The 27,719-nt window shown below is 41.8% G+C and overlaps 1 protein-coding gene across 2 annotated transcripts; it reads right to left on the bottom strand.

The window, feature by feature from the left end:
• Window positions 1–8: 8 nt before the first annotated feature.
• Window positions 9–27,719, bottom strand: LOC129819512 (phosphatidylinositol 4-phosphate 5-kinase type-1 alpha-like). Of its 2 annotated transcripts, none has more exons than XM_055875833.1 (16): window positions 27,628–27,719; window positions 26,759–26,796; window positions 26,518–26,607; window positions 25,945–26,075; window positions 23,640–23,757; window positions 22,800–22,952; window positions 22,269–22,568; window positions 14,707–14,909; window positions 14,405–14,488; window positions 13,713–13,761; window positions 13,549–13,633; window positions 13,106–13,264; window positions 12,798–12,933; window positions 12,599–12,658; window positions 12,415–12,514; window positions 9–2,939 (listed from the first exon to the last, which is right to left on the bottom strand). In XM_055875833.1, exons 1-16 carry the CDS (start codon window positions 27,671–27,673, stop codon window positions 2,937–2,939), a joined length of 1,755 nt encoding a protein of 584 aa, XP_055731808.1. In that variant the 5' UTR covers window positions 27,674–27,719; the 3' UTR covers window positions 9–2,936. The 2 variants fall into 2 exon arrangements, with proteins under 2 accessions (XP_055731808.1, XP_055731809.1); XM_055875834.1 differs by having other exon boundaries at window positions 26,759–26,793; window positions 27,628–27,697.

Below are 27,719 nucleotides of genomic sequence, written 5' to 3'. Positions count from 1 at the left end.
CAAGGCAATTATTTCATTCTTTATCTTTAATGAATTCAGGTAGGAATACAGTATGAAAACATGCCAGTCCCTGAAGAACATGGAAAGGCAATTGACAACACATGAAAAGGCATTTCAGTGATTCCCACACCCACATAGTTTATAAAAAGAAAAACAATCATACCAGGTTGTTGAACTCTTGACATTAAGCATTTTAACAGGAATGTTAGTTGTAATAGTCACTACAAAAATACAGCACAGAGAAACAGGAACAGTTTGACAGTTGAATGTTAGTTTCATTACGAGAAATGCAATCTACCTCTTACTCAATATCGCATACAATCACTGCTTTACATAAAATGCCTTCTCCAAAAATCTATTAAGACAGACATAATAAATAATGAGAAAATACTAATAAATATAACTATTTAGAAACATAGATGTGTCATAGTTGCTCTAGAGGCTTCAAATGTAATGCAGCTGTATATTAAAATATCTTGCTCATTTCTTTAATATAGGGACAATGCATTGTCTGGCAGAATGATAATGAATATAGTAGTTAGCCAATAAAAAACATTACCCTTTACCAAAACCAGTCAGTATCTGGTGTGACCACCATTTGCCTCATGCAATGCAACACATGTCCTTCACATAGAGTTGATCAGGCTGTTGATTGTGCCCTGTGGAATGTTGTTCCACTCTTCAATGGCTATGCGAACTTTCAGGATATTGGTGGGAATTGGAAAATGCTGTTGTGCACGTCAATCCAGAGCATCCAAAACATGCTCAATGGGTGACATGTCTGGTGAATATGCAGGCCTTGGAAGAACTGGGACATTTTCAGCTTCCAGGAATTGTGTACAGATCCTTTTTTTCTTTTCTTCCACCTTTATTTAACCAGGTAGGCAAGTTGAGAACAAGTTCTCATTTACAATTGCGACCTGGTCAAGTTAAAGCAAAGCAGTTCGACACATACAACAACACAGAGCTACACATGGAGTAAAACAAATCCTTGCGACACGTTCATTATCATGCTGAAACATGAGGTTATGGCGACGGATGAATGGCATGCCAATGGTCCGCAGGATCTCGTCATGGCATCTCTGTGCATTCAAATTGCCGTCGATAAAATGCAATTGTGTTCGTTGTCCGTAGCTTATGCCTGCCCATACCATAATCCCACCATGGGGCACTCTGTTCACAACATTGACATCAGCAAACCGCTCACCAACACGGCACCTGCCATACACGTGGTCTGTGGTTGTGAGGCCGGTTGGATGTACTGCTAAAGTCTGCTTATGGTAGAGAAATGAACATTCAATTATCTGGCAGTCAGCATGCCAATTGCAAGCTCCCTCAAAACTTGAGACATCTGTGGTATTGTGTTGTGACAAAACTTCACATTTTAGAGTGGTATTTTGTCCCCAACACAAGGTGCACCTGTGTAATGATCATGCCGTTTAATCATCTTGTTGATATGCAACACCTGTCAGGTGGATGGATTATCTTGGCAAAGGAGAAATGCTGACTAATAGGGTTTGTGCATATGGAAAATTTCAGGGATCTTTTATTTCAGTTCATGAAACATGGGACCAACACTTTACATGTCGCATTTATATTAGTGTTCAGTGTACCTCTATGGCTGAACCTGTCATATTGTTTAAAATAACACCTTTGTCATTGGGGGATCAATGGAAACATCAAAAGGGGACAACATTCCACAACTGAAACCTCAAGTATCACCTACAGGAGTGCTGTGGCTGCTTCCTGTTATAGAAAAGGTAGTGATTATACATAGGGATTATAACAGTGTAAAATCATTCTATATTGATTTTGGTTGTGGAATGAGTTATAAAAATATATAGGGGATCATTAGAAGAATTCTTTCATACCTTCAAAAAAAGTCCTGTTGAGAAACTATTTGTTGATCCTTGTATATGTGCTTTTCCATAGTAAATTCTTGTTCTATAAGGGGACACTGTTTCCCGACTGAGTCCCTCTCTGGCCCAACTGTCTAATGCCACGAAGCGCTAGCTAAGACCCATCTTTACACACCAGAAACTATAGGCCCTGCTGGCTTCATGCCCTAAAATACTTTCTTAAAATGGTTTACCAAACACTGTACATTCTAGCCAATCCAGCATACAGGGTGTGTAAACATTCACAGTGAGCTTGTGGAGCAAGGCCAAACATCTAAATATGTCACAGGGAATAAAAACATTTAAAAAATAAAATAAATTCTTCAAACAGTACTTCTGAACACCAATAGTGGCATTCTGTCATAGTGCTACAGTTTGAAATAAAATCATATATACCAATATAACGTAATGATAGTATAGTACAGGAAAGCTCAATATTGGAGATCTTCAGCAATCCAGTTTACAGGCAGGATGAATGAATCACAAAAGGGAGGAACAGTCTTGACGCCATTTGGTCACTGTTGTGAAGGCTTGTTTAGCCTCTTCTCACATAAGGCAACTTATTAAATGTAGCATGTCTACCATTTCCTCGAATATAACAATACTAGGTGTCTCTTAGTTTCAGAGATGTGCAGGTCCTGACAGAGGCACCCGTTCGGAGATGCAATGCACAACAACTACAACTTAGATGTACTTGTCTAATACACCACCAACTATGGTCTAATAGAAAAGGCACCTGTGCACTCAGACACAGTACTACCTAATCCTGTTCAGGGTTTGGAAAGTTCAAACGAGAAGGATCCCATCAATGGAATTTGGATGTATGGTCCCCATAATAGCATCTGGAGTGTGTAGCATTCCAAATGTACCCCTGTCTTTCTTTTCTCCGTTTCCCTTCTTTACCTCTGTCGCTTTATCCTTTTGTTTCTCTTTCATAAGGCCTTCAAAAAGTTTTCATCTTACACTCATCCCATCTATTGACTTCCTTTGACCTAATTGTCCTCACATTACAGTCCATTTCAGTCTTCAGTAAATCGTTCACTGCAACAAAAAAAAGAAGAAAAAAGAGATTGATTAGATAAGTTTCAATCCACAAAAAAAAAAAAAGAACAACTCCAGTTTGGCCTTTTCCCAGTCAATCATGAAACTTACCTTCAGAAAACAACACCTGTGTGCCATCTATGATTAGTAGTTTCATTGTTTGGTACTGAGAGGTTGAGGTATTTCAGAGGTTGAGGCTAGGAGTGGGCGATATGGCCTAAAAATCATTTTTCAAACTTATGGGGATCTTTAAATGTTCTCTAAATTAAGCTTTGTTGTACAATTAAAAGTAAAATTCACTGCATTTCAAACAGTCAGCAATAATGTAATGACTTCAGGGTGCGTGAAATTAGGCTAAATATAAGCCCCACTAATAATTTGATCAAACTAGTTTAACCTGCTTTTTTTGTAATAAAATCACCCATCTGGCTTTCAAGTCTATGAAAACACAATTTTTGTTACAAATATATCCAGAACCATGCATAATGCACATTCACTAATAATGACTAACTTCTTATAGCAGGTATTGAGGCAGGGGGAGGGGCTTGGTGTCTGAGTGTAAACAGAGGAAGAGGCAAAGCAAGAGGTTTCACTTGCAAAAATCTGTCCAAAATTAGCACCATGTGTTTTTATGGACTTATTTTGGACCTAAGCTTGTCACCTGCCTTCCCGCCTTTGGGACAACGACTCCCATTGTTAGGGCAGAGACATGAGCATCTCGTCATTAGGAGCGAAAGACAAGACAACATGAGAACAAGCGGACATAAACGCCCATAAAATTTAAATACAGGCATTTGGATTATTACGCAAAAACATACATTTAAATGAATCAAATGAATTTGATATATCGCCCAGCCCTATTTGGGCTATTGAGAGTGTTACGGAATATTAGGATTGGTCTTAGGAGCATGATTATACACTACCACACTCCATTCCCAGGGGGGCAACAGCAACTGGGTGCAATTTGAACTTTCAAGCCTTGATAAAGCCCACAGGTGCAGCCAATCATGAGGATCACAACTTGAGAGCGAGCATCTCTCGGCTTGACAGTGTTTTGTTTTAGTTCGTTTTGTAAATATGCATTTTAGTAGCCCTTTTGAACAATAAACTATTATCTGCGGAGCTGGCCCTGGATCCAGTTAAGTTTGCTGTCTCCTGAGCACATGTACATTAGTGTGGCTCCGCAGGCCCCGTGTGGCTCAGTTGGTAGAGCATGGAGCTTGCAACGCCAGGGTTGTGGGTTCGATTCCCACAGGGGGCCAGTACAAAAAAAGTATGAATGTATGTACTTGTAAGTCGCTCTGGATAAGAGCGTCTGCTAAATGACTTAAATGTAAATGTAAATGTTGCAAGGTATACCAAAACGTATGTACTTTTTCGACACTAGAATAAGAAAAACTGTTCCGTACTAGAATGTTACTTTCTATACTTCTGTCAAATGTGTCACGTCGTCTACTGATTGTGGATAAAGTCCATCAGCGCAGCCAATGTCCCCATACATTGCAAGAGCACCAGGCCTGCTCCACTTAACCATAGCTAGCTCTAGCCTGCCATGAGGAACCACTGAACTCCCTTGGAGTCTGGGCTGCAGACCCTGCGGCAGAACCAATCAGTTGGATTTTAATTTTTTTTATTTAACCTTTATTTAAACTAGGCAAGTCTGTTAAGAACAAATTCTTATTTACAATGACGGCCTACTCCAGCCAAACCCGGACGACACTGGGCCAATTGTGCTCCACCCTATGGGACTCCCAATCACGGCCGGATGTGATACAGCCTGGATTGCACACTCCCTCAAAACTTGCGACATTTGTGGCACTGTGTTGTGTGACTAAACTGCACATTTTAGTGGCCTTTTACTGTCCCTAGCACAAGGTGCACCTGTTTAATGATCATGCTTTTTACATCAGTTTTTGTAGCCCTGTCAGGTGGATGTATTATTATTCTGATGGATGTATGCTCTTGGGAGGATGTGTTGGTACCATTCCTTATTCATGGCCGTGTTCTTAGACAAAATTGTGAGTGAGCCCATTCCCTTGGCTGAGAAGCAACCCTACACATGAATGGTCTCAGGATGCTTTACTGTTGGCATGACACAGGACTGATGGTAGCGCTCACTTTGTCTTCTCCGGATAAGCTTTTTTCCGGAAGCCCCAAACAATCGGAAAGGGGATTCATCAGCAGTCCAATCCCAGTCCTCAGCAGTCCAATCCCTGTACCTTTAGCAGAATATCAGTCTGTCCCTGATGTTTTTCCTGGAGAGTGGCTTCTTTGCTGCCCTTCTTGACACCAGGCCATCCGCCAAAAGTCTTCGCCTCATTGTGCGTGCAGATGCACTCACACCTGCCTGCTGCCATTCCTGAGCAAGCTTTGTACTGGTGGTGCCCCGATCCCACAGCTGAATCAACTTTAGGAGACGGTCCTGGCGCTTGCTGGACTTTCTTTGGGGCCCTGAAGCCTGCTTCACAACAATTGAACCGCTCTCCTTGAAGTTCTTGATGATCCGATAAATGGTTGATTTAGGTGCAATCTTACTGGCAGTAATATCCTTGCCTGTGAAGCCCTTTTGTGCAATGATGACGGCACGTGTCTTGCAGGTAACCATGGCTGACAGAGGAAGAACAATGATTCCAAGCACCACCCTCCTTTTGAAGCTTCCAGTCTGTTATTCAAACTCAATCAGCATGACAGAGTGATCTCCACCTGTGTTAATGAGAGAATCACTGACATGATGTCAGCTGGTCCTTTTGTGGCAGGGCTGAAATGTAGTGGAAATGTTTTTGGGGGATTCAGTTCATTTGCATGGCAAAGAGGGACTTTGAAATTAATTTCAATTCATCTGATCACTCTTCATAACATTCTGGAGTATATGCAAATTGCCATCATACAAACTGAGGCAGCAGACTCCGTGAAAAGTATTATTTGTGTCATTCTCAAAACTTTTTTTGGCCACGACTGTGTATGTATATAGTCGTGGCCAAAAATATTGGTACCCTTGCACTTTTTTTCAAATAATGCACAATTTCTTCCAGAAAACTGTTGAAATAAAAACATATTTTGGTATCCACATAGGTCTTTAGTATGCAGTTAAAAAAAAAAAAATATTATAATAATTTACTAAATTAGCTAATTCCACAAAGAAATCCTAAAATGGCCCAAACAATATTATTGGCATCTTCTAGAAGTAGTTAGAAATAATTAGATTTCAAACAGGGGATTCTCATTTACTTTGGAATTGAACTCATCTATGGTGAGTTGAAGGTGACTGCAGTAAAAATCACATATTCAACCAACAGAGAATAGGACTCATTCTCCTGTTTTGTGTCACTGTGTGTACCACAATAAGCATGGACAAAAGAAAGGAAACCAGATCATTATCGGAGGAGGTCAGACAAGATTGTGGCCAAGCATGGACAATCTCAGGAGACCTTGATGTTCCCGTTTCCACCGCAAGTAATGTTATCAAGAAGTTTAAGGCCCATGCCACTGTAGCAAACATCCCTGGATGTGGTCGCAAGAAAACTTGATGGAAGACTGCAGTGAAGGATTGTTCGAATGGTGGAGAAAGCACCTCAACTGCCACACAGATTCAAGCTGACCTTCAGACACAAGGTATGACAGTTTCAACTCGCACCATCCATCGCCAACTCAATGAAAGGGGGTTATATGGAGACCCAGGAGGACCCCACTGCTGAGAGAGACATAAAGCCCAACTGCAATTTGCCAAAACACACCTGAACATGCCAAAATCCTTCTGGGAGAACAGATGAGACCAAATTAGAGATTTTTGTTAAAGCACACCATCTCTATGTTTACAGAACACAAAATTAAGCTTTCAAAGAAAAGAACACCTTCCCAACAGTCAAGCCTGGAGCAGGTTCAGTGATGTTAAGGGGTTGCTTTGCTGCCTCTGGCACTGGGTGCCTTGAACGTGTGCATGGCACCATGAAGTCAGGTAAATACCAAAGTATTTGAGCGCAATATCGCACCCAGTGTCAGAAAGCTGGGTCTCCGTCGAAGGTGATGGGTCTTCCAGCAGGACAATGACCCCAAACACACTTCAAAAAGCACCCAGGAATGATTCAAGACAAAACGCTGGACTGTTCTGAAGTGGCCAGCAATGAGTCCAGATCTAAATTACATTGAAAACTTGTGGAGAGATCTGAAAACAGCACATAGGAGAAGGCACCCTTCTAATCTTGGAGAACTGGAGCAGTTTGCACAAAAGGAGTGGGCCAAACTGACTGTACAGAGGTGCAGGAAGCTCATCAATGGTTATAGGAAGTGATTGATTGCAGTTATTTTGACCAAAGGCTTTGCTACCAAATATTAAGTCGAAAGTGTCAATTTTGTCAATGCCATTTTTATTTATTTTCAGATTTAATAAATGGATATATTAAGTTCTGAATCAAAAACAAAAAGGTGCTGTACTATTAACAGTGAAATGAAGAATTGTGGAGACCAAATACTTTGTTCAACTTCAACTTATTTGAGAAAATTGTGAGTTTATACACACACGCGTGTAAACTCAGCAAAAAAAGAAACATCCTCTCACTGTCAACTGCATTTGGTTTCAGCAAACTTAACATGTGTGAATATTTGTATGAATATAACAAGATTCAACAACTGAGCCCCGTGTGGCTCAGTTGGTAGAGCATGGCGCTTGCAACGCCAGGGTTGTGGGTTCGATTCCCACGGGGGGCCAGTACAAAAAAAAAAAAAAAAGTATGAATGTATGTACTTGTAAGTCGCTCTGGATAAGAGCGTCTGCTAAATGACTTAAATGTAAAATGTAAACTGAGACATAAACTGAACAAGTTCCACAGATATGTGACTAACAGAAATGGAATAACAGAAATGGGGGGGCCAAAATCAAAAGTAACAGTCAGTATCTGGTGTGGCCATCAGCTGCATTAAGTACCGCAGTGCATCTCCTCCTCGTGGACTGCACCAGATTTGCCAGGTCTTGCTGTGAGATGTTACCTCACTCTTCCAAGGCACCTGCAAGTTCCCGGAAATTTCTGGGGGGAATGGCCCTGACCCGCCGAGGTCCCAGACGTGCTCAATGGGATTGAGATCCGGGCTCTTCGCTGGCCATGGCATTCCTGTCTTGCAGGAAATCACACAGAATGAGCAGTATGGCAGGTGGCAGGTGGCATTGTCATGTCCGGATGAGCCTGCAGGAAGCGTACCACATGAGGGAGGAGGTAGTCTTCCCTGTAACGCACAGCATTGAGATTGCCTGCAATGACAACAAGCTCCGTCCAATGATGCTGTGACACACTGCACCAGACCATGACGGACTCTCCACCTCCAAAATCAATCCCGCTCTAGAGTACAGGCCTCGGTGTAACGATCACAGCATTGAGATTGCCTGCAATGACAACAAGCTCCGTCCGATGATGCTGTGACACACTGCACCAGACCATGACGGACTCTCCACCTCCAAAATCAATCCCGCTCTAGAGTACAGGCCTCGGTGTAACGCTCATTCCTTCGACGATAAACATGAATCCGACCATCCCCCCTGGTGAGAAACTCACGACTCGTTAGTGAAGAGCACTTTTTGCCAGTCCTGTCTGGTCCAGCGACGTTGGGTTTGTGCCCATAGGTGACGTTGTTGCCGGTAGTGTCTGGTGAGGACCTGCCTTACAACAGGCCTACAAGCCCTCAATCCAGCCTCTCTCAGCCTGTTGCGGACAATCTGAGCATTGATGGAGGTATTGTGCATTCCTGGTGTAACTCGGGCAGTTGTTCTTGCCATCCTGTACCTGTCCCGCAGGTGTGACGTTCGGATGTACCGATCCTATGCAGGTGTTGTTACACGTGGTCTGCCACTGCCAGGACGATCAGTTGTCTGTCCTGTCTCCCTGTAGCGCTGTCTTAGGCGTCTCACAGTACAGACATGGCAATTTATTGCCCTGGCCACATCCTCAGTCCTCATGCCTCCTTGCAGCATGCCTAAGGCACGTTCACGCAGATAAGCAGGAACCCTGGGCATCTTTCTTTTGGTGTTTTCAGAGTCAGTAGAAAGGCCTCTTTAGTATCCTAAGTTTTCATAACTGTGAACTCAATTGCCTACCGCGTGTAAGCTGTTAGTGTCCTCACGACCGTTCCACAGGTGCATGTTCATTAATTGTTTATGGTTCATTGAACAAGCATGGGAATCTGTGTTTAAACCCTTCACAATGAAGATCTGTGAAGTTATTTGGATTTTTACAAATTATCTTTGAATTATATACACTGCTCAAAAAAATAAAGGGAACACTTAAACAACACAATGTAACTCCAAGTCAATCACACTTCTGCGAAATCAAACTGTCCACTTAGGAAGCAACACTGCTTGACAATAAATTTCACATGCTGTTGTGCAAATGGAATAGACAAAAGGTGGAAATTATAGGCAATTAGCAAGACACCCCCAATAAAGGAGTGATTCTGCAGGTGGTGACCACAGACCACTTCTCAGTTCCTATGCTTCCTGGCTGATGTTTTGGTCACTTTTGAATGCTGGCGGTGCTCTCACTCTAGTGGTAGCATGAGACGGAGTCTACAACCCACACAAGTGGCTCAGGTAGTGCAGCTCATCCAGGATGGCACATCAATGCGAGCTGTGGCAAGAAGATTTGCCACTGTCAATCAGTGTTGCTTCCTAAGTGGACAGTTTGATTTCACAGAAGTGTGATTGACTTGGAGTTACATTATGTTGTTTAAGTGTTCCCTTTATTTTTTTGAGCAGTGTATATCACACACACACACAGAAAAGCATATTTTTTTGTCCATTAAAATAACATCAAATTGATCAGAAATACAGTGGAGACATTGTTAATGTTGTAAATGAGTATTGTAGCTGGAAACGGCAGATTATTTTAATGGAATATCTACATAGGCGTACAGAGGCCCATTTTCAGAAACCATCACTCCTGTGTTCCAATGGCACGTTGTGTTAGCTAATCCAAGTTTATCATTTTAAAAAGGCTAATTGATCATTAGAAAACTATTTTGCAATTAATGTTAGCACAGCTAAACTGTTGTTCTGATTAAAAAAGCAATAAAACTGGCTTTCTTTAGACTAGTTGAGTATCTGGATCATCAGCATTTGTGGGTTCGATTACAGGCTCAAAATGGCCAGAAACAAAGACATTCTGAAACTCGTCAGTCTATTCTTGTTCTGAGAAATGAAAGCTATTCCATGTGAGAAATTGCCAAGAAACTGAAGACCTCGTACAACGCTGTGTACTACACCCTTCACAGAACAGCGCAAACTGGCTCTAACCAGAATACAAAGAGGAGTGGGAGGCCCCGGTACACAACTGAGCAAGAGGACAAGTACAGTTGAAGTCGGAGGTTGGAGTTGGAGTCCTTAAAACTTGTTTTTTCAACCACTCCACACATTTCTTGTTAGCTTCTCTAGGGTAGGGGGCAGTATTCTGACATCCAGGGGAAAAGCATGCCCAAAGTAAACTGCCTGTTACTCAGGCCCAGAAGCTAGGATATGCATATAGTTGGTAGATTTGGATAGAAAACACTAAAGTTTCCAAAACTATTAAAATAATGTCTGTGAGTATAACAGAACTGATATGGCAGGCGAAAACCTGAGAAAAATCCATCCAGGAAGTGGGATATGTTTGTAGTTTTCCATAGACTGCCTATTCAGATTCCAATGACTTAGGACTCAAATTGTACTTCCTATTGCTTCCACTACATGGCAACAGTCTTTAGAAATTGTTTCAGGCTTGTATTCTGAAAAATGAGGGAGTAAGACCAGTCTGAATGAGTGGACACTGCAGTGTCAGGTTTTTCATGCGCACAACCGAGAGCACGCCTTTCTTGTTTTCCTTTTATTTTGACGAAGCTATTGTCCGGTTGAAATGTTATTGATTATTATGACTAAAAACAACCTGAGGATTGATTATAAACATAATTTGACATGTTTCTACAAACTTTACTGATACTTTTCGGATTTTTTGTCTGGCTGTTGTGACTGCCTTTGAGCCTGTGGACAAAACGTGTGAACAAAACAGAGATTTTTGGATATAAAGAGTGACTATCGAACAAATCTAACATTTATTGAGTAAATGGGAGTCTTGTGAGTGCAACCATATGAAGATCATCAAAGGTAATAGATCAATTTTATCGCTATTTCTGACTTTGTTACTACTACTTGGCTGGTAACTGTTTTTAATGGGCGCTATTCTGTAATCTGCTGGGCGCTATTCTCAAATAATCTACTTTGTGCATGACACAAGTAATATTTCCAACAATTGTTTGCACAGATTATTTCACTTATAAATTCCCTATCACAATTCCAGTGGGTCAGAAATTTACATACACTAAATTGACTGCCTTTAAACAGCTTGGAAAATTCCAGAAATTGATGTCATGGCTTTAGAAGCTTCTGATAGGCTAACTGACATCATTTGAGTCAATTGGAGGTGTACCTGTGGATGTATTTCAAGGCCTACCTTCAAACTCAGTGCCTCTTTGCTTGACATCATGGGAAAATCAAAAGAAAAAAATCAGCCAGATGAGCTGTTGCCGGTTGGTGCACTTGATTCAAAAGTCCTACTCACCGGGTAAGCAGGGTGTTCCCATGAGACAAACTCCGCCTACCCGGTAAATCGAGTGCACCTACTGCGCTGCCCAAACAGATAGCTCAAATCACCGTGGCTACAGAGCTTCCATGAAGTTTAATAAGCTACGTTAAATTTAATAACTTTTAAAACCATTACCACAGAGACTGTCAACGAACACAACAAAGCACTGCTGTATTAAGAAATATTTAACTTTCTCTGGTCATAGGAACAACATGAATTTGTGCATGAGTCAGATGCGGTGCGACTCGAGTTTCGCCATCAGGTGGAAGACGGTGTCCCCTCTCTCTGGTCTCACCAGAGGAAAGGAGAAAGCAGGTGGGAAAAATCGTTTTGAACAGTCATCCAGCTCGGAATTCCAAGTCAAACTCTGGCATCTTTCTAGAGCTCCGACTTTTCGACCTGAAGGTCACCGACGTCGTGATTTGACCTCGTTGACCATCAGATGCAGGTACCATCAGTCCAGTAAAATAAAAAAAGCTAACTTCAATTCATGCTCCACAGTGCCTCCACAGAGCTTTGATAAGAAAATAGATCAGTTGGTTTAGCACTTGCTAAACCAACTGATCTATTTTCTTATCAAAGCTCCAGTTTTGAAATATGGTCTGATTAACACTATTGGCAGGCCAATCACCTAGCCAATATGCTGTGATAATGTATTAGGCCTACTGCCCAAACCTCATTCCTACAAAACTGTTGCGCAGTAGATCTCAGCTTGCTTTTTGACTGCGAAAGTGATCTTGACTCAGAAAAGGTTGGTGACCACTGCACTAAGCCATCCATGGAATGAGTTTGACACCCCAGGGTTAAGGTATTGAATATTTTCATTGTTAGACATTGATAGGTTGAGGTATTGACCGGTTGACTTTTGGCATACTTACATAACAGCTGCTTGTCTGAGGAACTATGTCACTGAGTGAGATGACGTCACATCCACCAATGCAGTCGTCAACTGACGACACTGAGGTCACTGCTTCAAAACTGAGGACAAGACATATCATTTGTTTGTGTGTGTAGAGCATATACCTTATAGTGGAACGGTCTGAGAATGCATTTCCCCCTTACCTTTTGGGGGTGCTAGCGTCCTCTGTACTGGCTGCCTCATGGACCTCCTCTCCCACAGACCTGTGAGAGGACAGATTAATAAACATGATTCAACCATATAAATATAAACATGACACAGATGTGATGCAGTGATGAGACCATGGGAAATTACTCAATACAACAGCATAACAAGACAGCTTGGCGAAAGACACACACAAACCTGACGGAGGGAGCTGTGGTAGCGAGCTTCGAGCTTCCCAACAAGGAATTGAAGAGGGTTGTTTCAACAGAGTTACTGGTGACAACATCGTGTGTGTTTCTTTTTGGTGGTATGTCAGGGCATCCTGACTGCACCACTGGGGGGAGGGACAACACATAAATCATTTGTTTTGTAAAAGGTGTCAACCACTGATACGTGCTCTCAACTGGAAATTCCAATGACAACTATATCCTTAATAATAAAATGATAAAATCACATAAAATGTATTCCAAAACTCCCCTCCCTCCCTTCCTCCTCCCATTGCTCACCGCTGACTCCCTCAGTTTCTGTACTTTGGGAGTGTGGGACTCCTAGGCTGCTGCTACTGCTGGGCTGGGGGAATGGAAAGGGTCTGGAGCTTGCAGTGTTGGCCCTCCGTAAGCCTCCCTGGGTCCCCACTCGGCTCTTCTTTGATGGGGATGTCTTCACTGGAGGGGAAATGGAGAGGAAGGGGTGGTGAGAGGACTGGTACTCTGGCTGAGTTCCGAAACTCTACCCTTCTCAACAAGTGTGCACTCGTTCACGCCCCATTATGCATTTAAAACCATTGTATTGCTGCAAGCATGGCTGGAAGGAGTTTCCACCGTAATCCTCACAATAGTAAATTCCTTATCAATACATGACAGGGAGTGCACACTTCTAGAGAAGGGTAGAGAATCAGGACGCAGCCATTGTGTAGAGAGGTTTTGTAGAGTAACACTCAAGCGCTTACATGGAATCTTCTTGAAGACTGTATTGCACATGAATTTCTGAAAGCGGTCTGCGTAGAAACCTGGTCTGTGCACTGACACTGTATCCTGGAAGAAAGAGGGGTTTAAAATACCAGATAGCTTATGAAAAAGGTCACCACAGAGGATAGTGTGTCTGAACACTTACCCCATCGTGGACCAGAGCTTTCCAGGAGTGCTCGATCTTCTTCACAAACCTGACCAAACACAAGACATGGGTTGCTTACTACAGACCAGGGTTGGAGTCACTTGCATTTTAATTCAGGAAGTAAAACCACATTCCAAGTCTTCAATTGAAAAACATTGAAGAGAACTGGAATCAGTATACTTGCTAAATTTACTGAAATTGAATTGACCCCAACCATGCTATCGACCTAATCAATTCCTCCAAGACTGCAGCGTTTTTTGGCGATAGTTGTGAGCCAAAATTCTTCATTTTGCAGAGGCAATTCAGGTATTTAGCTAAGCAATTTGCAATGATTTTGTCAAAAATGGGCTGACGGGGGAAAACATTTGACGTGTTGTTTGATTGAACCATTTTATGACGTAAAAGTGTGGCTATTGGTTAACTGCGAGCCCTCTCTGTAGTGCGGTGATCGGACAGTTATATAAGTTGACTGTTTTATTCGGTAATAGTGCGGTGATTGCATTTGATGCGAGGACTTGCAAATTTGACCAGAGAATTGTGGATTTTGCGAAAACTCTTGCGATTGCAGAATTGCAAATTACTGGAGGGACAGCCTAATGTATTCATAGTTTCACACCTACTTCAGACAGACACAAATGCAGACAAAACTATAAAATATACCACTACGTACAATAAGAGCAGTAGTTAGTTACCTGTAGGACTGCAGAATGTCGATTATGCCAATGTACACCAGCATCCTCTTACCCTTGGAATTGCGTGCCGGAATACCTCCCATGCTGCAAGGACAGAGAGAATACATCATGCACTAACAAACAAGTCATTTCAGTCCAAATTAGAACTTATCTTCATCAGCCTACAATACATATCCTATTTCTTCAGATATGCAGACGTAACGTGTCTAATGATCAAATCGAGATGTGTAGCGGACATACAAGGTAACCAATCACTGGCCCTGTTTAAGCTCCTGAAACAAAAGAGAATGCATAATACTCACTTGTCCTCAGTGTCCAATGCTCCCTTGCCGTGCGCCTCTCCTTGGATGGCCTCTATGGCAGTGCAGTAGAGGGACTTCTGGCCCTGTGACGGTGGGGGCCTCTGGTCGGCCGCCTCCTCTCCAGCCCGCTCCCGGGCCGCCTGCTCCAGGTTGTGGATCCCCACCAGCATGCTGTAGTCCATGATCTTAAAGCTCTGTAGCAGCTACATGGGATAAAGGAGTCAGGACTAGGGCTGTTACGGTGACCGTATTACCGCCACACTGGCAGTCATGACCGCAGTCAAATGCCACGTCACGGTAATCTCCTCTTATGCATTCTGGACATGAGTTGGTAGTACCCAACAGGCCGCTGATGGCCTGGTACTCAGTGCTCGATTGTTCCTCTAACCACTGAGATCAATGCAAATGAAAATCACATCAAAACAGTATCATGCTTTTAAAACGCACTGTTAGGCTACATTTCATTACCTCACCATGATGATCAATTTGAAGAAAGACGCTCAACAACAGGTTGAAACTGAGTGGGAAACATGGTTGTTGTGGATGTTGTTTCAGAGCCAAACAACAAAATGGACAGTGCTTTCTAAGGTGATGATTAATTCAAAGTATTTAAGACGTTGCATGTAGAACACCCATATTAGAGCATATTAGCGCATTCGGAAAGTAAATCCGACCCCATCCCTTTTTCCACATTGAGGGGGAATAAGGATAAGGCTGTAACGTAACAATCTACACACAATACCCCATAATGACAATGCAAAAACAAGTTTAGGCATTTTTGCAAATTTATTACAAATAAAAAAAGATACCTTATTAACATAAGTATTCAGACCCTTTGCTATGAGACTCGAAATCGAGCTCATGTGCATCCTGTTTCCATTAATCATTCTTGATCTTTCGACAACTTGATTGGAGTCCACCTGTGGCAAATTCAATTGACTGGACAAGATTTGGAAAGGCACACTCATGTCTATATAAGGTCCCACAGTTGACAGTGTATGTCAGAACAAAAACCAAGCCATGAGGTTGAAGGAATTGTCTGTAGATCTATGAGACAGGATTGTGTCGAGACACAGATCTGGGGAAGGGTACCAAAAAATGTCTGCAGCATTGAAGGTCCCCAAGAACACAGTGGCCTCCATTATTCTTAAATGGTTGAAGTTTGGAACCACCAAGACTCTTCCTAGAGCTGGCCGCCCGGCCAAACTGAGCAATCGGTGGAGAAAGGCCTTGGTCAGTGAGTTGACAGAGCTCCAGAGTTCATCTGTGGAGATGGGAGAACATTCCAGAAGGACAACAGTTGCAGCACTACACCAATCTGGCAGTTATGGTAGTGTGGCAGACAGAAGCCACTCCTCAGTAAAAGGTACATGACAGCTCGCTTGGAGTTTGCCAAAGGGCACCTAAAGGACTCCCAGAACATGAGAAACAAGATTCTCTGGTCTGATGAAACCAAGATTGAACTATTTGGACTGAATGCCAAGCGTCACGTCTTGATGAAACCAGGCACCATCCCTACTGTGAAGCATGGTGGTGGCAGCATCATGCTGTGGGGATGTGTTTCAGAGACAGGACAGGGAGACTAGTCAGGATAGAGGAAAAGAGAAAGAGCAATATATAGAGATCCTTGATGAAAATCTGCTCCATAGTGGTCAGGACCTCAGACTGGGGCGAACAGTCACCCTCGAACAGGACAATGACCCTAAGCACACAGCTCAGACAAAGCAGGAGTGACTTCAGGACAAGTCTCTTGAATGTCCTTGAGTGGCCCAGCCAGAGCCCGGACTTCAACCCTATCCAACATCTATGGCGAGACCTGAAAATAGCTGTGCAGCAACGCTCTCCATCCAACCTGACAGAGCTTGAGAGGTTCTGCACAAAATAAATGGGAGAAACTCCCCAAATACAGGTGTGCCAAGCGTGTAGCGTCATAACCAAGAAGACTTGAGGCTGTAATCGCAGCCAAATATTTATGCATAATGGATGGACTGGTTACCTTATGCTACGCTACAAACTTTCTATCCATGAGTCAGAGAGAACGTATAGGAAGTACGGCAATGCTGTGCAGGGCAGCTTACAAGTATAGTGAATTTGATTAATAGGGCTTTTATATTTTCATTACTAACAGCCTGACAATTTTATTTTTTACATTTTTATTTTACCTTTATTTAACTAGGCAGTTAACAACAAATTCTTATTTTCAATGACGGCCTAGGATACAGAATATCTCACCACCATACGTTTCCATCTCCTTCATTCCTTTCTCGAGCGCGCAGTCAACAGTTGAAATATGTTTCATTGTGAAAACATGTCACAATCGATGTTCCCAAACAGATTTCACCATTAAGCATTGGATAGCTGCAGGAACATGGTTAGAAAGCCCATGGCATACAGAGTTCGGGCGGAATATCACCTGTTGCGCAACGGAAGGCTGCATGCTCAAGCACAGTGGTTAATGCGTAAAGTTAGAGAAGTGTTCTTATAAAGGCCAGACATTTCTCAATGCAATCCCGTGTGAAAGCAGAGTTGATGGCTGCCACTAAAAAGAGGAGGATCCAAGCTGCTATTATACTTATTTCTCAGCTGCTCTGCTATAAAAGCGAGTGGCCTACTTGGTACACTTGGTATTCGAGTGCATACAGATGACATGTATTTTTTCCCCTGCACTTGTTCTTACCCATTTCATAAAGGGACATTCTAAATCAAAACACATTTTTTTATATTAGTAAAGACAAGATTCAATTGAGAATAGTCTGATTAGTGAAAATATGATCACTTGAGAGAACAGGGTGTGCAACCTGCAGCAAGGAACAGAGTGCAAGTTTTTGTGACTTTTTCAAATAGTCAATAGCCTATAGTCGCATCATGCAGCCCATATCTGTTTTGATCTCTAAGACATTCTAAGGTTTGTATCATTCACAACTACATTTGCCAAATAACTAAATCTAGTGTATAGGACCGGTTTCAAATGATACACTTTACACTCAACATAGCCACTCACTCTGGAATGGGAAAAATATAATTTTATTCAGCTACGTTCAATTATATTATTCTTACAATAAAATAATGCCACAGGACTTATTAATTAACTAGCCTACAGAATTAACTACATAAGCCTACAGCCTGATACTACTGTATGATACTACATACACCAGTCTTACTGGGAGACACCATGTGTAGTGCATGGATCTACTTTTATACTGACAGATAAAAGCAAATACAAGCAATTAATAAATAGGGATGAGAGAGATGGTTTATTCCAATTCTTAAACCTAGTCAGACAGTAAACATTCCTATTGCACCAGAACCTACAATATCGATTACTATATTACTCCACAGGCTCAGGCTGTAGGCTGTTATCGCCTGATAACATACAGTAGACTGACTGATATTTGGTTCTTCTGAAATACATTCTCCTCATATTTCTAGACCTGCCTATTTTAGACCTGCCTAAAATAAATAATGTTATGGTTATATATTAAATGGATTTATTCATCTTTTTAAAATGTAGATATTCCAAAGGCGTGCATCAGCGGCTTGTATACCGGCAGCCCTGGAGATGGTAAACATGTTTATGTTCATTAATGGTCAATTACCATGAGACCAGCAGGCATTTGCATGACAGTAACCATCTGACAAAATGTCATGAAAGCCACAGCCCTAATCAGTACTCAGAAGAACTTTGAGTAACAATTTTGGGTCAAGTTAGCATTTTAGATTACAAGGAATAAGATTACGTGGACAAAGGGGACTCGATTCTAGAACTACACTCCTACTCTGAGATGTGCAACTAGATTATTTTATTTTTTACTCTAGACCACCTTTACGCCACACACAGAGACGCTTACAAAGCTCTCCCACGCTCTCCATTTGACAAATCTGACCATAATTATATCCTCCTGATTCCTGTTTACCAGCAAAAACTAAAGCAAGAGGTACCAGTGACTCACACAAAACAGAAGTGGTCAGATGACGCAGATGCTATGCAACATGACTGTTTTGCTAGCACAAACTGGAATATGTTACGGGATTCATCCGATGACCTTGAGAAGTATACCATTGGGCTCCCAAGTGGTGAAGTGGTCTAAGACACTGCATGTTTCAAGCAGACCAGCATAGTCCCTGTGCCCAAGAATGCCAAGGTAACATACCTAAATGACTACCGACCTGTAGCACTCATGTATGTACCATGAAGTGCTTTGAAAGGCTGGTAATAGCTCACATCAACATCATAATCCCAGTAACCCTAGACCCACTACAATTCGCATACCATCCCAACAGATGATGCAATCTCTATTGCACTCCACACTGCCCTTTCACACCTGGACAAAAGGAACACCTACGTGAGCATGCTGTTTGTTGACTTCAGCTCAGTGTTCAACACCACGGTGCCCTCAAAGCTCATCACTAAGCTAAGGACCCTGGGGAGACTAAACACCTCCCTGTGTAACAGGATCTTGGACTTCCTGAGGGCCACACCCAGGTGGTAAGGGTATGCAACATCATCTCTCACGCTGATCTTCAACACAGGGGCCCTTCAGCGGAGCATGCTTAGTCCCCTCCTGTACTCCCTGTTCACCCATGACTGTGTGGCCAAGCATGACTCCAATACCATCATTAAGTTTGTTGACGACAATGGCAGTACAACAATAAGAAAGCCTATAGGGAGGGGGTCAGAGACCTGGCAGTGTGGATTCAGGACAACAACTTCACCCTCAATGTGAGCAAGACAAAAGGAACTGATTGTGGACTACAGGAAAAGGAGGGCTGAGCACACCCCCCATTTACATCAACAGGGCTGTAGTAGAGCGGGTCGAGCGATTTCAAGTTCCTTGGTGTCCACATCACTAACAAAGTATCATGGTCCAAACACACCAAGAAAGTCGTGAAGAGGGCATGACAACACCTATTCCCCCGCAGGAGACTGAAAAGATTTGGCATGGGTCCTCAGATCCTCAAAAGGTTCTACAGCTGCACCATCGAGAGCATCCTGATGGGTGCATCACCGCTTGGTATGGGAACTGCTCGGCTTCCGACCGGCAGGGGCTACAGAGGGTAGTGTGTATGGCGCAGTAAATCACTGGGGTCAGGCTTCCTGCCATCCAGGACCCTAAAAATTGTCAGACTCCAGCCACCCAAGTGATACTGTTCTCTCTGCTACCGCACGGCAAGCGGTACCGGAGCTCCAAGTCTAGGTCCAGAAGGCTCCTACCCCCAAGCCATAAGACTGCTAAACAGTTCTTCAAATGGTTCCCCAGACTATTTTCATTGACCCCACCTTTTTTTACACTGCTGCTACTCGCTGTTTATTATCTATGCATTGTCACTTCACCCCTGCCTACAGCACCAGTCAAAAGTTTGGACACACTCAGTCAAGGGTTTTTCCGCATATGTGGGAACTCCTTCAAGATTGTTGGAAAAGTATTCCAGGTGAAGCTCGTTGAGAGAATACCAAGCTTGTGCAAAGCTGTCATCAAGGCAAAGGGTGACAACTTCGAAAGAATCTCATATTTTGATTTGTTTAACACTTTTTTGGTTACTATATGACTCCATGTGCGTCATTTCATAGTTTTGATGTCTCGACTATTATTCTACAATGTAGAAAATAGTAAAAAATAAAGAAAAACCGTTGAATGAGTAGGTGTGTCCAAACGTTTGGCTGGTACTGTGCATATTACCTCAAATACTTTGACTAACCTCTACCCCAACACATTGACTCGGTACCGGTTCCACCTGTATATAGCCTCGTATTGATATTTTATTGTGTACATTGATTTTGTTACTTCAGCTTATTTTATACCAAATATTTTTTTACTTAAAATTGCACTGTTGTATTCGGCGCATGTGACAAATACAATTGGATTCGTTTTTCCTAAAAAAGTGAACCCGTTAAACGCTGAGTGGTTAAACAGATGTTTAGCCTGTTAACCCCCCATGAAAGCTACAATTGTCTTTTTGGAAATCGACTTACATTTTGAAACCAAAATATACTTAGCATAGTATACAATATTAAGCGTTGTTTAGAAAATTCCACGAGACGGCGTCAGAGTTTGAGGTTAAATCCACTTTGTGTTTTGTTTCCTTGCCACGATACTAACAAGTATCACAATTAGAGGTCGACCGATTAATCGGCATGGCCCATTAATTAGGGCCGATTTCAAGTTTTCATAAATCAGGTATTCTGCATTTTTGGAAGCCGATTATATTGCATTCCATGAGGAAACTGTGTGGCAGGCTGACCACCTGTTACGCAAGTGCAGCAAGGAGCCAAGGTAAGTTGCTAGCCAAGGTAAGTTGCTTGTCCTAAGTTGCATATAATCAATGCAGTGCCTATTAATTTATCATCGAATCACAGCCTACCTCGCCAAACGGGGGGATGATTTAACAAAAGAGCATTCGCGAAAAAAAGCAGTCGTTGCACGATTGTACCTAACCATAAACATCAATGCCTTTATTAAAATCAATACATAGAACTATATTTTTTTTAAACCTGCATATTTAGTTAAAAGAAATTCATGTTAGAAGGCAATATTAACAAGGGAAATTGTTTCACTTCTCTTGCGTTCATTGCACGCAGAGTCAGGGTATATGCAGCAGTTTGGGCCTCCTGGCTCGTTGCGAGCTAATTTGCCAGAATTTTACATAATTATGACATAACATTGAAGGTTGTGCAATGTAACAAATATTTAGACTTAGGGTTACCACACGTTCGATAAAATACGTAACGGTTCCGTATTTCACTGAAAGAATAAACGTTTTGTTTTCAAAATGATAGTTGCCGGATTTGAACATTAATGACCTAAAGCTCGTATTTCTGTGTTTATTATAATTAAGTCTATGATTTGATATTTGATAAAAGTCTGACTGCGGTGGTAGGCGGCAGGAGGCTCGTAAGCATTCATTCAAACTTTACTGTGTTTGCCAGCAGCTCTTAGCAATGCTTGATTCACACGCCGTTTATGACTTTTTATCGTTTATGACTAAGCCTATCAACTCCTGAGATTAGGCTGGCAATACTAAAGTGCCTATTAGAACATCCAAAAGTAAAAGGTATATGAAATACAAATGGTATAGAGAGAAATAGTCGACGCGTCATAATTCCTAGAATAACTACAACCTAAAACTTCTTAACCCGGAATATTGAAGAACTGGGAATATTGAACCACCAGCTTTCATATGTTCTCATGTCCTAAGCAAGGAACTTAAACATTAGCTTTTTTACATGGCACATATTGCACTTTTACTTTCTTCTCCAACACTGTGTTTTTGCAATATTTAAACCAAACTGAGCATGTTTCATTATTTATTTGAGACTAAATAGATTTTATTTATGCATTATATTAAGTTAAAATAAGTGTTCATTGTAATTGTCATTATTACAAATATATCTAAAACAATAAATAAAAATAAATAAAATCGGCAGCGGCTTTTTTTGGTCCTCCAATAGTCGGTATTGAGAAATCATAATCGGTTGACCTCTAATCACAATACTGGTATTGTCCCGGCCCTAAAATATACACCACCACCCACAAACACCTCTACAGACCCATTCTCCCTCTCACCAGGCAGTCTCTCTGGATGGTCTTGCTGAGGGCGTTGTAGTTGTCTGGTTCCAGCAGAAGGCCATCGGGAAGGTCCTGGATGAAGTCCAGATCCTTGAACGTGGGCACAGCCCTTTCTCGCTCCTTGGCCGAGGCTCGTCTCTTATAGGTGGAGCCCTTCATGTCGTACTTGAGGTGCATGCGCACGGTGCGCGGGAGCAGGTTGTTCATGACAGCAATGCGGATGTTCTTTCCTCCTGCCTGGATGCAGTAGAGACCGTAGAACTTTGGCAGCAAGGTTCGCTTGTTCTGGTTCAAATTCTAGAGAGTGAGTGGAGGGGAAAGGATTGGTGTCCAACTATGTCAATCAAATCCATTTATAGCATAGAATACAACACACGCAATAAAAATCAGGAAACATTCAGGACAAAGATTGAATTGTGTAGCAACTACTAGGTCAACTTGGTAACTCAAAGGACAAAACATAGGGTACACAATGGATCATCACACAGACTATCGCATGCACAGGCGTACCCACACTCACTCTCTTACCATGAAGTAGCCAGGCAATAGTTTCTGTAAGAACTCAGCCTCTTTGTGCTGCACAGTCTTAATGATGAATTCGTCATCGCTGGAGACGTAGAACAGAGATCCGCTGGCTCCAGAGTTGGACAGCTCAATCAGTTCCTCGTTACACAGCGAGTACTGCAACAAAAACAGTACTCAATATTTGTTACCATCAAACTTAAATGAATAGGCCAGGAGTGTATTTAATTAAATCACTGGACACAACAGGAACTTATTAGAGACAGGCTTCTATTTGAGCCAGGGGTCTATTTCCTTAATGCACACAGCTGATGTGCATAATTCATTGTTAAATCCTGCATTGTAATACATTTCCTGCACTAATGTGTTATCATTTAGACAGTTTCACATTCTTTTGATAATGATAAAATAATGATTATCCTCTTTGACTGTGCATTTTCTGCAGTTCTTACTTTTGCCACCAGAGAGGGATCAGCCGATTTCTGGGGGTCTGTGCTCCCAAGTAGTTGACTGTTTTTGTGCTTGCCAGTTAGCTAGCAGCTGTTAGCAGCCAATGGCTAGCAGTTTTTTACTGGCAATAAAAACAGATTATTGCCATCATTTCTTTGAGTCACTAGTGAATTATGTAATGTAACAAATCAACCATTAAACCTTGTAAAAAATTCATGCTATCCTATTAAATTCATTTACCAGGCGTTTATTTGAAATATCTGTCGTTGCCCGGCTATTAAAAAAGGGACAGGCGGCTATCTGAGACTAGGCTTTCAACTGACATTTTTACGGTAGGTAAATAGACCATTCCACTTCCAGTATTGCTTTTCAAAGTGGGTTGAGTGAGTGTAGTACCAGGTAGTCGTCTGGTCGGATACCAAACATCTCCCTGAAGTAGCGGAAGGCGATGGGAGCGTAGGTCTTGAACCTGAAGTCACTGTAGTGGTGGGCTGGGGTCAGGTTACTGCCCTCACTAAAGACAAGTAGAGGAGTGTGATTAATACATCAAGTGACTGCAGACAGAGAACATGAACTTACGTAAATACAATTCTACACTTGTTAAGAATGCATAATTGAAGCAGAGGAGAACATTAAGGGATAATCAACGAGAGGCTATGCATTCTTTGGAAAATAATGAAGTGGAAGGTATGTTCCACGACCCGCTAGCAGAGTGGAACTAACCTTCCACGGAGTTGCATTATTTTCCAGAAAACGCATAGGGCCACGAGTTGAATAACCCTTTGATATAATGGCTATAATTTAACACATTTGCTGCTAGAAATGTGTTAATTTGACTCTAGACATGTGTTCAACATCCACTGAAGTAGCTAGCAAGTTTACTAGACAGCTATAGTATTTGCCTTGGTAAACAAACAGAATTGCTAATTTAGCTAACCAAACTATGAGTCCTAGCTTGCTATTATGGAAATAAAATTCAACAATGCCAATATTTTCAAATTTACTTTTGCTTTCAAAAGTAGCTCAAACAGAGTATGTAAGAAGGAACTATAGCCATTGGATTCTACCGTGCAAATATACCATGCGTCATAGGAAAATAATGCAAGCTCTAGAATGCCCTTCAAGCCAATCAGAAACGAGTATTTAACAATGCCATGGTAAAATTGGGAATAACATAATTTAACTTCTTATGGCTGCAGGGGCAGTATTGAGTAGCTTTGATGAAAGGTGCCCAGAGTAAACGGCCTGCTCCTCAGTCATAGTTGCTAATATATGCATATTATTATTAGTATTGGATAGAAAACACTCTGAAGTTTGTAAAACTGTTTGAATTATGTATGTGAGTACAACAGAACTCATATGGCAGGCAAAAACCTGAGAAAGAATCCAAACAGGAAGTGGAAATTCTGAGGCTGGTGGATTTTCAACCAAGATCCCATTGAAATTACAACGAGATATGAATGGGTTTGCACTTCCTACAGCTTCCACTAGATGTCAACAGTCTGTAGAACTTTGTCTGATGACTCTACTGTGAAGGGGGGCCGGATGAGAGGAGAATTAGTCACCACTGCCATGAGGTGACCGTTCTTTGACCACCGTTCTTTAACCACATAAGAGGGAGCTCCGTTCCATCGCTCATCTGAAGTCAATGTAATTCTCCGGTTGGAACGTTATTCAAGATTTATGTTAACAACATTCTAAAGATTGATTCAATACATCGTTTGACATGTTTCTACTGACTGTTACGGAACTTTTGGACATTGTCACGTTTTAGTGAACGCGCTTCGTGACTTTGGAATTGTTTACCAAACGCACTAGCAAAAGTAGCTAATTGGACATAAATAACGGACATTATCGAACAAATCAATAATTTATTGTGGACCTGGGATTCCTGGGAGTGCATTCTAATGAAGATCATCAAAGGGAATATTTATCATGTAATTTCTGGTTTCTGTTGACTCCAACATGGCGGCTAACTTGACTGTTGTTCTGAGCGCCGTCTCAGATTATTGCATGGTTTGCCAAGTTCTTTTAAAATCTGACACAGCGGTTGCATTAAGGAGAGGTATATCTATAATTCCATGTGTATTAATTGTATTATGATCTACATTTATGATGAGTTTTTCTGTTGAATCAATGTGGCTATGCAAAATCACTGGATGTTTTTGGAACTAGTGAACGTAACACGCCAATGTAAACTCAGAATTTTTTTATATAAATATGAACTTGTTCAAACCAAACATACATGTATTGTGTAACATGAAGTCCTATGAGTGTCATCTGATGAAGATCATCAAAGGTTAGTGATTAATTTTATCTCCATTTGTGATTATTTTTTACTCCCATCTTTGGCTGGAAAAAATGACTGTGATTTGGCGGTGACCTAACATAATTGTTTGTGGTGCTTTCGCTGTAAAGCCTTTTTGAAATCGGACACTGTGGTGGGATTAACAACAAGATATATCATTTTAAAGGTTAAAACACATGTATGTTTGAGGAATTTTAATTATGAGATTTCTGTTTGAATTTGGCGCCCTGCACTTTCACTGGCTGTTGTCATATCGATCCCGTTAGCGGGATTGCAGCCATAAGAAGTTTTAACCTACTTCTTTGTCACAATTCCAAACTTGAAATATTGACATAAAAACATAACAGAAACACATACTCCCTCGATACTTTCCTGTCTATAAATCACACACACCTGGGGAAAAAGATGCTCTCCACCACTTCAAAGTCCTGCATGAGTACATCTCTCTCAGGTTTCTGGCTCAAGCTGCCCACCGTGTGTGTGATGCCCAACTGGATGGCACCTTTCAGGGCAGACGAGGTAGTCTGGAGGAGGGCAGAGCAGAGATCGAGATTGCATAGAAAGGAAGAGAACGTATTTCCCAGGTTGAACATATGCACATGTTAAAGTCAGCAGAGGAGTGCTCTGAGTTTGAAGTGCATGCCTGGGGTGCACACCGTAGCAAATACATACATATAATGAAAACTAGTGTTCCTATTAGACAAATTCAGATACGTCCCTCCCCATTTTGTCCCATTTAGTTCCTAGTGAAAACACTGCTATGACCTCTTCAAAAATGGGGAAACATAAATAGATGGGACATTTCGAAACCAGCAGATTTATCTTCACAAGACTAAACATGTGATTGGCGGTTATGTAATTAACTGACAACAGGGACTGAATATGTTCATTCATAAGAAAAACATTTAAGTAGGAAAGATGAGGTCTGTTACAATGTGTGAATGGGAGTTGACCAAGAACTCTGACCTTCTTGTAGGTGGTCTCCCCAGTGGGGTCAAGCCCACGGTGGCCAATAGTCTTCTTTATAGTTTGAGATGAGCTTGAGGACCCTGGAACCTGTGAGTGGAAGAGAGGAGAAGAGGTGAGTCACAGGAAGAGACAAAGGACATAACACAACCTTTCGGTGAGCCTACTTTATATACATGAGTGGGATTACTGGAGGCATAAACTATTGGCATGAAAACCACAATGTACATAATCTTCTCACCTCTAAAGAAGCCATCTTCCGAGTCTCAGTTGAGCCTACTGAGAGGAAAAAAAAGTGAGGGACAGAAAGAACAAGAAAAAAGATTTGAGTGCCGCTGTTTACTGCACACACAGCACTGTGCTATCGATCGTAGAGCTGCTGTTGTGAATTGTTGCCGTTGGTCATGCCAATCCCAACCAGTCTAAAAACACACAAAAACCTCCTTAGACCCAATTTATACAAAAGGTGATTTGGCCATGAATACATTCAAAGGTGTCAAGACACCACATTCTGTAGCCTAAGACTCTGAATACAAAATAGAAATAAATAGCTAGGCAACTAACGATGATGTATTGCTTGTTTGTTGCTTGCTTTTGAAGCGCTTTGATGTTAAGAAAAGCGCTATAGAAATGTAATACATTATTATTATTAAAATGTCATTGCCCAAGGAGTAAGATGCATACATGGGATGTCATCAGTTACCAATTGTTACAGCTATTGGAAGCTGAATCAGTTTCCAAGACAACAAGGCATGCAAACATTCACAGGCCTAAATTGACAGAACCTGAATAGTTAATGTTAATAGTTAAGTACACACTGGTACCTCTGAGGATAGTCTCCTCCAGAACTGAGTGTGCACATCTGTGTGTGTGTGTGTGTGGGGGGGGTGTAAATGGTTATGGTCCTGTTAGTAGCTAATATGTTGTGCCCTACTGAACAGTGCCAACCCTAGGACAAGGAGTTGTGTACTTGGCAAAGGTGGGTTCTGTCACAAGGCGGTATTTACAGAGCAATCCACATACTACAGGATTGAGTCTCAAAGACATGATCTCCAAAAATAGTAACTTTAGCTATTTGGTGTATAGATATCAGAGAGAATGTGCACTTACCAGTGGAACTCGCTGGACCTGAATGAACTGTTCCGGCTGTGGCCATTTCTGAAACGTGCACTGTTCTTGCTAAGCTTCAACAAGCTAGCTGC

This window comes from Salvelinus fontinalis, chromosome 22, assembly GCF_029448725.1.
Source record: "Salvelinus fontinalis isolate EN_2023a chromosome 22, ASM2944872v1, whole genome shotgun sequence".
NCBI classification, from domain to species: Eukaryota; Metazoa; Chordata; class Actinopteri; order Salmoniformes; family Salmonidae; genus Salvelinus; species Salvelinus fontinalis.
The sequence above is the reverse complement of the archived record's forward strand: the minus strand, read 5'-3'. Positions and strand labels throughout refer to the sequence as shown.

Coding starts and splice junctions, on each gene's coding strand:
- LOC129819512 (XM_055875833.1), bottom strand. CDS start 27,673: ATGGCCACAGCCGGAACAGTTCATTCAGGTCCAGCGAGTTCCACTG. Junction 12,934..13,105: donor AGAAACTGAGGGAGTCAGCG/GTGAGCAATGGG, acceptor CCCTCCCCCCAG/TGGTGCAGTCAGGATGCCCT. Junction 12,659..12,797: donor ACCACAGCTCCCTCCGTCAG/GTTTGTGTGTGT, acceptor GTCCTCTCACAG/GTCTGTGGGAGAGGAGGTCC.